This window comes from Pelophylax lessonae (assembly GCF_965119305.1).
Source record: "Pelophylax lessonae genome assembly, chromosome: 2".
Lineage (NCBI taxonomy): Eukaryota > Metazoa > Chordata > Amphibia > Anura > Ranidae > Pelophylax > Pelophylax lessonae.
This window is the reverse complement of record NC_138769.1, coordinates 385,871,583-385,884,279: the sequence shown is the minus strand read 5'-3', so window position 1 is coordinate 385,884,279 and position 12,697 is coordinate 385,871,583. Positions and strand designations below refer to the sequence as shown.

The window sequence follows — 12,697 nt, the reverse complement described above, 5'->3', positions numbered from 1 at the left end:
CGAAAATACACTTTTATATTAAAAAAAAAGGGGAAAAAAAATATAGATCAACTGTTTTTAAAACATATGCTATTTAAGATGAAATAACGACGTGGCTCATAGCTATGGGATTGAAAGATTCTATAGGATTAAAGGCTAGATCTAAAAACTCTTGATTGTGTAGGCACATGAAAATGAACTGATGTTGTGACATACCTCTATCGGTCTCTCACAGGATACAGGGATACTATTATAGGACATCTATATTATGCCTAACCCCATACACAGGGGTATAGAGCATAAGTCATTAAAAACAGAAAAAGGATGCAGCCTGCCCACCCACACACTACCTGTGGATGGTATGTTTTAGGAGTTAGCTGCGCGTGACGCTGTTTAAGTAGGTTCTCTTGAATGAGATTGCATTCAAGTATAATTTCACATATACATAACCACCAAGCGAACCGCCAAGGACCCAAGGGAGAGATGAGTGTCAACCCACACCTGTGAGACTGGCTGTATTTGTCAAATGAAGGGGCCTAACCTTGTGGCAGGGCTTCACTATGGCCCCCACCCTTGTTCCCCCAAACTGGTCCACATTGTGAGGCCCATAAGACCACCAGTAAATCCAGGCCCTCCATTCAACCCCCTGGGGGCCAAGGATTCCAACTGGTGAATGCTATTGCAGTCTCTCATACCCAAGTCCAATGTCTGAGGACACAACAATGGTCTCTATTCCATAGGCCCTGAACCCCATCAGTTTTTTACTATGGACATCATGATAGTGGTAAGAAAAGGAATGTTAATCAAACCCTTTTAGAATGTTTCGTTTGTGTTCTCCAAAATGGGTCCTAAACACGCACGTGGTGCTACCAGCAAAGGAGGCCACACAGGCAGACTATGCTATACACAACGAATTGTGTAGAGCAGTGGTTCTTAACCTTGTTGGAGGTACTGAACCCCACCAGCTTCATATGCGCATTCACCGAACCCTTCTTAATTGAAAAAATATAAAATATGATTTTATGAGTCTAGTCTCGGGAGGGGCACTGCCAGAAAATAAGGTGTTGTTTACAGAACTGAATTAAACGTATCATACAAAGTAAAATGTACAGAGGTCAGTAGGCTGTAGGGCAGCGTACAGAGGTCAGTAGTATGTAGGGCAGCGTACAGAGGTCAGTAGGCTGTAGGGCAGCGTACAGAGGTCAGTAGGCTGTAGGGCAGCGTACAGAGGTCAGTAGGCTGTAGGGCAGCGTACAGAGGTCAGTAGGCTGTAGGGCAGCGTACAGAGGTCAGTAGGCTGTAGGGCAGCGTACAGAGGTCAGTAGGCTGTAGGGCAGCATACAGAGGTCGCTAGGCTGTAGGGCAGCATACAGAGGTCAGTAGGCTGTAGGGCAGCGTACAGAGGTCAGTAGGCTGTAGGGCAGCATACAGAGGTCAGTAGGCTATAGGGCAGTGTGCAGTAGTGAGTAGTTTGTAGGGCAGTGGTCAGTAGTTTGTAGGGTAGTGTAGCGAGGTCAGTAGCATGTAGGGCAGTGTATAGGGGTCAGTCGTTTTTAGGGCGGTGTAGAAAGGTCAGTAGGAAGTAGGGCAGTGTACAGAGGCCAGTAGCATGTAGGGCAGTGTATACGGGTCAGTTGATTGTAGGGAAGGATAGAGTGGTCAGTAGGCTGTAGGACGGTGTACAGAGAATAGGGCAGAGGACAGGAGTTGACAGGACAGAGGATAGGACAGTGTACAGGGATCAGTAAAGCCACACACCAGGGGGCTGGGAGGGCACACACCAGGGGAGGGTCAGGAGGGCACACACTGGGGTGGTCAGGAGGGCACACACCGGGGGGTTATGAGGGCACACACCAGGGGGTTGGAAGGGCATACACTGGGGGGAGGGTCAGGAGGACACACACTGTGGGGGAGGGTAGTGAGGGCACACACCAGTGGAGAGTCAGGAGGGCCACACATCAGTGGTTGGGAGGGCACACACTGGGGGAGCCAGGAGGGCACACACTGGGGGGGAGGGGAGGGAATACCATGGGGTGTCAGGAGGGCACACTGGGGTGGGGTTGGGAGGGCATACCATGGGGTGTCAGGAGGGCACACACTGGGGTGGGGGGTTGGGAGGGCATACCATTGGGTATCAGGAGAGCATACCATGGGGTATCAGGAGGGCACACAGTGGGGGGGGTTGGGAGGACATACCATGGAGTGTCAAGAGGGAACACACTGGGGGGAGGTGTTGGGAGGGCATACCATGGGGTGTCAGTGGGGCACATACTGGGGGGGGGGGGTTGGGAGGACATACCATGGGGTGTCAGGGGGACAAACACTGGGGGGGAGGTGCTGGGTGGGCATACCGTGGGGTATCAGGAGGGCACACACCAGGGGGCATTCACAATGCTTATTGAGCTAAATGAAAAGGACATGCATTTCCATTTGTCTGCTAACAGCACCTCTATGCTAAGCTGCAGTAACTCAGCAGACTTAGCATAGAGGTGCTTGCAAACTAATCCACCATGTACAGCTAGCTTAGCCTACCTCCAGGAACATTCACTCGGCTCCCTCTGCTCAGCTGCTCACACTTCCCTCTTCCAGGCGGGCGCGATCTCCGTGGTCAGGTACATCCCCATCCCGCCCACTCAAGCAGCAAGCAGCCTGCAGGAGATAGGCTGGAAACCTGCTGGGGGAGGTACAGGGGGCAGAGCGTCAAGTGTCAATTTGTAATGGCTGTGAGTCTCCCGACCGCAGCTCTGATTTCCGGGGGGGGGGGGGGGGGGTTGGCCTCACAATCAGTAATATTTTCTCAGGGGGAGCAATTGCCCTGTTGCCCCCCCCCCCCCGCCGAACCCCTGAGACTGACTCACCGAACCCCTGGGGTTCAATCGAACCCAGGTTAAGAACCACTGGTGTAGAGCAATTGATGGACTGCCTAATGGGATATGTTCCGCCCCTGACAACTCTTTTCCTATGCCACAAAAAGGGACATAACCCACAATTCAGAACCCCACACCTATAATTGCCCTTTTGGTTTAAAAATAGTAGTCCACATGGGTGTTTGATTCTTCTTGTGTGGCTTTACTCTACTTGGAGCTAAGATACTCTAAGGTCTCTGGGCTTGCGATAGATAACTCTAGGTTTGTCTGCGATTGTCCCTGATAAAAGAGGATCCTGCTCAAGGACTCCCCAATGCTTCTCTAAGACTTTTTTTGATGGCAAAGGCATTTTAGTTGTATTTAGTACAGAATGCTACTAAAAAATCATCCCTCTAGGTATAAACAGACTGATGTATCTCTCTATTGGTATCTTCAACAACCTCAGTGGGGGTTCATGTCCAGTAAATACATTGGTCTATATTTCTCATAAGCCATGTGAATATGTTGGTTGTCATAATAACCTTTCTCCAGGCAATTTTTAATTAGGACAGTACTCGGCTCATATTAATCCTGGACCTGTGTACACATGAATCTAAGCCTACAGAACTGCCCCAACAGGATATTCTGTATCCAACAGGGATGGAGGTAAATACGGGCATGAAGAGAACAATTGCCTGCTGTAGGCTTGAAATTAGTCTTGGACACTATGAATGAACCTGAGTCAACTATAAGTTCCAAGTCTAAAAACACAAGCCTCTCATTGTCAACTACATAGGTGAACTAAATCATAAGGATTAGACTAGCAGGGCTTTATGAATCCTTCCAATTGGTAATCCGTCCCATCCCAAATGACTATTATTTTACCAATATAATGAGCAAAGAGAACCAGGTTTGCCCAAAATGGGTTATTATTCCTAATATGGTGATGTTCCCAAAGGCCCATAAAAAGGTTTACATAACTAGAGGCGAACTTGGCTCCCATGGTTGTGCCTTTCAGTTGTCTATAGAAAGGAGAAATAGTTGCGAGTCAACGTGAACTCAATACAGCGCACTATCAAGGTGATTTCGGCATAGTGCAGCCTGTTCTCTTAAGAAAATGCTGTATTATCACTGGTTGCTAAGGACGCAGGTGGGTTCTGGTTCCTTAACAACCACCCACTGGTGTCCATAACAAAGAATAGCTGGTTGTTAAGAAGGCGACACCCAACATTCACGCACAGGGGCTGTAATGCAATACATTTAAAATTTACTGTTTTTAAAAAAAAAAAAAAAAAAAAAAAATTATCAAATGTATTAAATAAACATTTAACACATGAAAAAAGGAACCCATGAGCACTCGGTTTTATTTAGAGACAATATTTGTAAATTCAAGCAGAGTGGAATTGTTTTTAAACCAACAAAGGGAACATTTTAAAATTATTTGACTTGTGCCAAACCGTTATTACCCTGCTTGCACACATACCATACATGACAAGAAAAAATAATGTTATCTGAAAGAAGCACTAGCAACTAGCCCTAGGTATGTACAACTATCCAAATGTATATCATTTTGCTGCACAGCCTATTGTTCTGTGTCTATACACTGTTGCCACCTGCTAGTTTTTATCACGCATGCAGCGGCAGGTCCTGCTCTAAGTTAATAGGAAGAAAAAGTTTACAGGCAGGAGGCAATTTTGAGGTGGGTACCACCAGTGTATTGAATCAGTTAAGAGCAGAGGGGCTCTATGGCAGTGGCATAAACAATCTAGTGTGCTTTTGTCAGTAAACACCACATCAATCACAGGGGCACTGCTGTTCGGTTTTACCCCAGTATAGTTATATACAGTGCCTTGAAAAAGTATTCATACCCCAGCCAAAAATGTAAATGTATTTTATTGAGTAGATTATGTGATAGACCAACACAAAGTGGCACATAGTTGTGAAGTGAGAGGAAAATGATAAATGGTTTTCAAATTTTTTTACAAATAAATATCTGAAAAGTGTGGCGTGCATTTGTATTCAGCCCCCGAGTCAATACTATGTAGAACCACCTTTTGCTGCAATTACAGCTGCAATTCTTTTTGGGTATGTCTTTACCAGCTTTGCACATCTAGAGTGAAATGTTTGCCCATTCTTCTTTGCAAAATAGCTCAAGCTCTGTCAGACTGGATGGAAAGTGTCTGCGAACAGCAATTTTCAAGTCTTGTCACAGATTCTCAATTGGATTTAGGTCTGGACATTGACCTAGCCATTCTAACACATGAATATGGTTTGATCTAAACCATTCCATCTTTTGCAGACTAACAGGTTTTCTTTTAGGATTGCCCTGTATTTGGCTCCATCCTTCTTCCCATCAACTCTGACCAACTCCCCTGTTCCTGCTGAAGAAAAGCAGCCTAACAACATGATGCTGCCACCACCATGCTTAAACGGTGGGGATGGTGTGCTCAGGGTAATGTGCAGCGTTAGTTTTCTGCCACACATAGGGTTTTGCTTTTAGGCCAAAAAGTTCAATTTTGGTCTCATATGACCAGAGCACCTTCGTCCACATGTTTGCAGGGTCCCCCCACATGGCTTCTCGCAAACTACAAATGGGACTTCTTATGGCTTTCCTTCAACAATGGCTTTCTTCTTGCCACTCTTCCATAAAGGCCAGATTTGTGGAGTGCACGACTATAAGCTTTCCTGTAGACAGATTCTCTCACCTGAGCTGTGGATTTCTGTAGCTCCTCCAGAGTTACTATGGGCCTCTTGGTGCTATTCAGATTAATGCTCTTGTTGCCCAGCATGTCAGTTTAGGCGGACAGCCGTGTCTCGGTAGGTTTGCGGTTGTGCCATACTCTTTCCCATTTTGGGATGATGGATTAAACAATGCTCCATGAGATGTTCAAAGCTTGGGATATATTTTTATAACCCAACCCCGATTTAAACTTCTCCAAAACCTTATCCTGTCTGGTGTGTTCCTTGGCCTTCAGGATGTGGTTTGTTCACTAAGGTTCTCTAACAAACCTCTGAGGGCTTCACAGAAAACAGCTGGATTTATACTGAGATTAAATTACACACAGGGTGACTATTTACTAATTAGGTGACTTCTGAAGGCAATTGGTTCCACTAGGTTTTAGTTAGGGGTATTAGAGTAAAGAGGGCTGAATGCAAATGCACTCCACACTTTTCAGATATTTATTTGTAAACATTTGAAAACCTATTATCATTTTCCTTCCACTTCACAAATATGTGCCACTTTGTGTTGGTCTATCACATAAAATCCCAATAAAATACATTTACGTTTTTGGTTGTAACATAACAAAATGTGGAACATTTTAAGGGGTATGAATACTTTTTCAAGCCACTGTAAATAATCCAGAAAAAAAAATATCTACAATTCCTTTATGCAGTGACTCTTTCAACCTGTTTAACAGGAACCATTATTTTAACAATTGCTTAAATGATGGCATACAGAAGTGGAAAACAAAGGACTAAGAAAAAGCGCAGGGCTTTACTGAAAACAAAAAAAGTGAATACCTTGTTCCCATTGCTATACATTTCAAACATACAGAGCTGGTGAAAAATATGGGCACACTTTTTCAGCTTCCCCACAGCAGTAGGCTTGATGGATTTGCTTTCCGAAGTCTCACTGTATCCAGAAGGCGTAGTCAACGTCTCCATGCAAATGATACAGTCCTGTAAAATAAAAGGAAAAGGTTGCATGCAACATAAATTCACACGTCCTACACCATGCGTTTCTTTGTAGGCTATGAAAAGTGCAATCATACTTCTTCGGGAGGCTTCTCAACGGTTTCCAAGTATTTCTTCACAACTTGTTCTGGGTCAGTAACTCCTGAGAGAAATACATGACAATTTTGTAAGGTTAAAAACACAAGTTTTAGAGCAAAAAATAAACACTCCAACGTACAGTCACGTGAAAAGTAAATACATTCTATTGCAATTGTTGACTTTTTTTTTTTTTTAACATATCTGAACAGGCAAACATTTGACCTGAATTCAAACAGTGCCTACAGATAAAGGTGCTACGAACATTTGACCTGAATTCAAACAGTTCCTACAGATAAAGGTGCTACACATGAACAAACACATAAAACTGACATTATGTAATCATTCTCTTTTTGAACATGTGGATACGTCACATTGAAAAAGTACAACCTAATACCACCACTTCAAATCCATGAAATTGGAATCTGGCGTTCCAGAGATTAAAAATTCCTCAGGGAGAATGCAGGTGGAATCCGTCTTATTTAATCATCAGACATCTAGGATCTGGTGTTCTCCTTGCGGTTTATCTGAGATGTCATTATGCCAAACTCAAAAGATCCTGCTACAGTCCTCGGAAAAAAAATAAGGTTGTGGATGCCTAGGAGTCTGGAAAAGGATTTAAAAAGCATTGCCAAATGATGTGAAATCTATCACTCCACTGTAGAGAACATATTCTACAATTGGTGTAGATTTTAAATGAGTGCCAATTTCTTCAGGATTTAGAAGCTTATTTGATGCTTAAAGAAATCTCCCAATGTAACCTGCATGGAAGGTGTTCTAGAAAAAAAAAAAAAAAAAAAGGAATTTTGACTTACCTGTAAACTCCAGTTACAGTATGAGACACAGGCGACATGTTCATACACCAAGGTTGTAGGTGTCTACCTTCGGGTGACTGAACACTGGCAAGCTTTTGAAGACGCATTCCCCTTGGATTGCCTCCCTATAACCCTATCCCACTCCATTAATTACTTTTTTTTTTCTCCTTTGTAGTAAGCAATGCAGAGTAAACCAAAGAAATTAAGTCTTGTCCTGCACTGCACTGCACTCCAAGATATGGAATTTACAAGTCAAAATTAATTTTATCTTATTCGCACAGTGTAGGACACCGGCTACAACTAAGCGAACAGAACTGTGCCAACCGGCCCAAAATGCCCTTGTGAGAACTGTTCATCCAAAAACTGTTTGCCGCCCACCAGTCGCTACATTTCGGGACAACATTGTCGAAGTGGGAGGCAAATAATCACAGCCATAGCATTTAAACACCCCCATCCTGCCCATTTAGGGTTAAGGGGAGTGGTTGACATGTGGCAAAAATTAGGCTCAACTGTGCATTTTTGCTGCCTCTCAACTGCAAGTCTAAACAAGGCCTCAGAGCTGGGCTGGGAGCATGTGCAAGTTGTAGAAAAAGGATGCATTTTTCCATTCTGATAAAATGTTTTGTTCGAGAAGTGTTTGAGAATTCTTGACTGGAATTGGGTGAAAGGCATGGCCTAAAAGGAGGCAACCATTAGGCCTAGAGCTCTCAGAGCTTCTCACTGTGGGATTTCTCTTGGATCTCAGTTCTCGAGCATTTGTTGTTGGAGAAAGCATTTCCTTTTCTTTAAGAAAGACTTTAATTTGGTATGTTTCCAAAACCAGACCAGAAGTATTTTAGGCAAAGAGAAGGATTTTTTTTTTTTAATTTTTTTTTTTTTAAATTGAGCACCCAGCGGAAAGCCTGGAGGAGTTGACTTGTTCTGTGAACATTTTCTGACAACTGCCTGGGAGGGGAGTCTGTCAGAAGAAGGTAGTCTAGACCAGTGGTCCTCAACCCTGGCCTACAGGGCCCACTAACAGGCCAGATTTGCAAGATAACTGAAATACATCCCAGGTGATATCATTTGCTGCTCAGTGATTGCAGTATTCTAGTCTGCATCTCCCCAAGGTAATACTTAAAATCTGGCCTGTTAGTGGGCCCTGAGGACCGGAGTTGAGGACCACTGGTCTAGACAGCCCATGATTTGAATGTCCTACGTTCAGAGCAGGGCCAGCAGAGGTGCCAAGACCTTTATGAACACTCTGGGAACAGAGAATAAGTTGAAGGGTAGTGCGGCAAACTGGAAGTGACTTTCTGCTACTGTGAAGTGCAGAAAGCAGGGATGGGGTGGGTAAATGGGAATATTAAGATAAGCATCTTGGATCTCCACTGATGTCAGGTCTTCCCCTTGTCTCAGAGAGGCAATTACTGACCTTGCAGATTCCATGTCAAGTTTTGGAATTTAAAAGGAACTTGGTTTTTAGGTTCAAAGGATGAATATCTCTGTTGGACTTTGGTACTATAAACATATCCCTGATACAGAACAAACTTCTGAACCGGTCTTGTGGAGAGATTGGCACAAAAATTCCCTGGGACAAGAGGTGGTTGAGAGTCAAATCTAAGGGCTAAACTCAGACTTTGAAGTTGAAACCTGGGTAGAGTGGACAGGTGCATTGTGTTTTGAGGAAAGAAGAGTTTCTGGAGGAAGAAGTTTTTCGGAATCTTCCTCTGTGGAAAATAAACCTTTCCTCCAGTGACCTCTTTAACAGTTTGGTCAAGTATGTAACCAAAGGGATGCCTTACTTGGAAGGCCATACATGTGAGGTGCCTTTTGCAGGCAGCTTCAACTGTCTAAGCTTTAAGCCATCAGATTCTGTGCAAATTAATCGATATTAGAGCCATTAAGGAAATCTGTCTCATGACATGTTGAAGGGGATACACACAATCCAGCGATCCAGCAGTGTCTTGCAGAATCCTGTCAGAATTCTGCCCCGCTCAGCCATGTGACGTCATCCTGAGGTCCGCCAGCTCTTCCAGGTGTAGCCGACAGGCCTTGGGATGATGCACCACTAAGCTCGCCCCTCTTCTCCATTCTCTAAGAAGCACTATGGCTACTGGAATATGTGATGTGCATATTCCAGGAGCCATAGCAGGCATAATGCGAATGACGGGGATTATGGGGCGGGACAGAACGCTTAAGAAAAAAAGGAGTAAACTAAAAAAAAAAATGTGTGTGCTTTAGGTGGGGAGGAGGAGCGTAGGGGAGGGAACGTCACAATAAGGGTGAAGCTCCGTTTTAAGGGATGTCCCGTATCCTTAGGGTTGCCTTACTAGGATTAGGGATGTACCGATCCGATATTCGGATCGGATATCGGCGCCGATATGGCCATTTTAGATGGATTGGGGGATCGGTAACATTGACCGATCCACTGGCCGATCCGGTTTTTGCTTGGTAACGGCTCAGCCATCCCTTACTTGGTGCAGTAGTAGTATGGGATGGGAGCCACTACTTCCTGTATAGGTCCGGCTCACAGGCGGAGTGATATCAGATGCACTCCACCTGTGAATGGAGGAACCGTACACATGAAGCAGCGGCTTTGCTCTGTACTGCAGCCGCCTGCTTTGTGTGTAGCTCCGGATCGGTTCTGGTATCGGCGATGTCACAACGCCAGATATCGGTATCAGGTCCAAAAAAGTTGGATCGGTGCATCCCTAACTAGGATGTTGCGAATTGGTCCACTTTAAACTGCAAACTGTTCTGCCTGCTACAGAGAGGGTGACCTCAGTGAGCTATGGGGAAGACAGTGATAGAGACAGAGACTACTGGGGGCGGGGGAGAGGGGAGGCAAGCATAGCAGGCAGCCCCCTTGCTGGGTCTGGTGGAGGACGACTGTCTGTATCGTCTCCCATCAGCGTTCCTGGATGCCAATTTTGTGCATTCCGTGCATCTGTAAATGAGCCAGGATGTATGCTGCAGTGCGCATGTGCCGCAGGCAGTATACACAGAAAAAAATAGAAGCAGGAAGAGTTTATTTTTTGCAGAAGAGACTTTGCATATCTATCAAAAAACCTCACCTAGTCCTCTCCCCACAAACCTTCTAAACCAAGTTCCAAAGTGAGTTTGGCACATGTTCTCTCTGTTAGGATTTAGCACATCAGTCCTAAATTACCAATTTAAATAGCACCTAATGGCCAGAGCTCTGACATTACTGGGTAATCAGTGGTTTTATTCACCTGCTTCTTTTGTCTCTCAGAAGTCAGAGATCCCATGGTGAGTTTGGTCATCATTGTCTTACATAAGACCTTAATGTAGGTGCCACTGTCATAGTTGAGATAATCAATTATTTGTTCTTTACAGAGAATCCACCAAGGGATTATAAAACTATTATTTGGCACTCGAGCAGCTGCAGTAGTTGAGTGGAACTGGGAATTCTGGTGAGGATACTGGAGTTTGTGAAAGACTCAACAGGCCAGTATCGGATTCAAAATACCAGTAAAAATGCAAACTACAGGTTTAGGTGCAGATGGTGTGTAACCTCCAACTTTCTTTTGTGCCTTCTAGTACAGATGAATGTATTCCTTTGTGAACAGAACACTTTTACAGAGGAAATGACTGTAAGGATTAAGCTATTTTACACAATATGCTAGTGTTCAGATTGTCAAGCACAGTATTTCCCTTCATACCCTACATTATTCTGTTACTATGATCTGTACAAATATCTGGCTTTTTTTTTTTTTCTCAAGAAATACTATAAATATGTTAAAAAGAAGAAGTTTACCCACACTGCAAAACTAAAGCATTTCCTGAATGAAAAATGAAGGCAATGAGCAAGTATGCCATGCAAATTGTATCTCAAGCTTTAATTTTTACTTTTGAGAGTGTACATTTAACCCTTTCATTGGTTAAATTAATTAAGGAATCAATTGAAGCCTAGATACCTAGGATAAAATTAGCAGCGACAGTTAACTTGACCATAATTGTGCAACGAATCTAACTAAATTTCTCATTTAAAAAGGATGTACAGTAAACCCCCGCTCCATCGCTGTTCAGTTTTTGCGGTCCCGGTATATTGCGTTTTTTTTTGTAATGTTATTTTACTATATAAATCATTAAAAATGAAATCTTTTTGTGTTTTCCATAGCTCTTACTATGTCTCTCAGTATCTTTTATGTGTTTAAATGAGTTTCTATTGTTTTAAAAGTGTGTTTAAAGACCTTAAAATGCTTTTACACGTACAGTGACAGCAAAAAAAACATGCCTACAATGCATTTTAATAGGGTTTTTCTATTTCGCGGATTTTCACTTTTCGCGGCTGGGTCCGGAACGTAACGCCCACAATGGAGGGGGGTTTACTGTACATAAAAAAGGGCATGTATTCGGTAAAGTATTTTTTTTATTATAGGGGTTTTACTTTCCCCATATAAACCTGGTTAATATGTCATAACTGACATAGTGAGCACATGATTGGGAACCACTCAGATTAATTCCCAGACATTAACAGGGACCGAAGCAGTTAGTGACAGCTGGGTTTGACATCTGGTAACGGTCAAAAGGAGAATGTTTATTTTGGTATCCTCAGGACAGGGCACTGTGCTGCACAATGTTAATATACACCTTTCCAAGGGGTAGGGGTTGAAAAGAACTACAAACGTTTTGGCCATACATACAACTTTCTGGGACACCGGTAGCTTTTTTTTGGAAAAGCTATACAGGATAATTTGGCAAGATCGAGCACATTCTAATTGCCAAGCCTAGGCTAAGAATAAATTGCATGTCATTTTTTTTCCATTACTGAAAAAAAAAAAAAAAAAAAAAATGTGCCATAAACTGCTATGTGCAGGAATAAGGTAATAAAAGAAAGAAATAATAAACAAAATTAATATCAAAATATTGTGAGAGGGTCGACAAATCTACCTTTTTTTGGCATTTTCCTCAATTTTCTAACTGAGCTTTTAGAGCGTTTACTGGTCACATGTGGGTTGGAGGGTGGTGGTGCAGAGGTAAGACGTACAGGGAGCCCAGCCGCAGACATCAGTATAGCCGTCATGCCTAGATGTACATCAAGTCCACATGCAAAAAGAAAAAAAAAAAAAAAAAAAAGAAAAAAAAAAAAAGAAAACAATGGGATAGGGTAGCAAACAAAAATTATATTAAAAAAACAAAACAAAACAAAAAAAAAAAACCCAAATAAGATGGATGGATAAATGCCATACAAAACAAAGTATGTGTAAATGCAAAAAAAGATTAAAAAAAAATTTAACTAAAAAGGAATTGATTATTAAAGTAAAAAAAAAAAAAAAAAAA

General features: G+C 43.0%; 1 protein-coding gene across 2 annotated transcripts in view; it reads right to left on the bottom strand.

The window, feature by feature from the left end:
• Positions 1-12,697, bottom strand: part of DTX2 (deltex E3 ubiquitin ligase 2) — a 120,698-nt gene that overhangs the window by 28,255 nt on the left and 79,746 nt on the right. Inside the window, exons 4-6 of one of the 2 annotated variants that reach the window (XM_082247717.1) lie at positions 12,308-12,442; positions 6,599-6,663; positions 6,348-6,506 (exon numbers count right to left, since the gene is read on the bottom strand). In XM_082247717.1, the coding sequence (XP_082103843.1) occupies positions 6,348-6,506; positions 6,599-6,663; positions 12,308-12,442 (359 nt within the window). The remainder of the gene's footprint in view (positions 1-6,347; positions 6,507-6,598; positions 6,664-12,307; positions 12,443-12,697) is intronic. The other variant, XM_082247718.1, reaches the window with a different exon arrangement.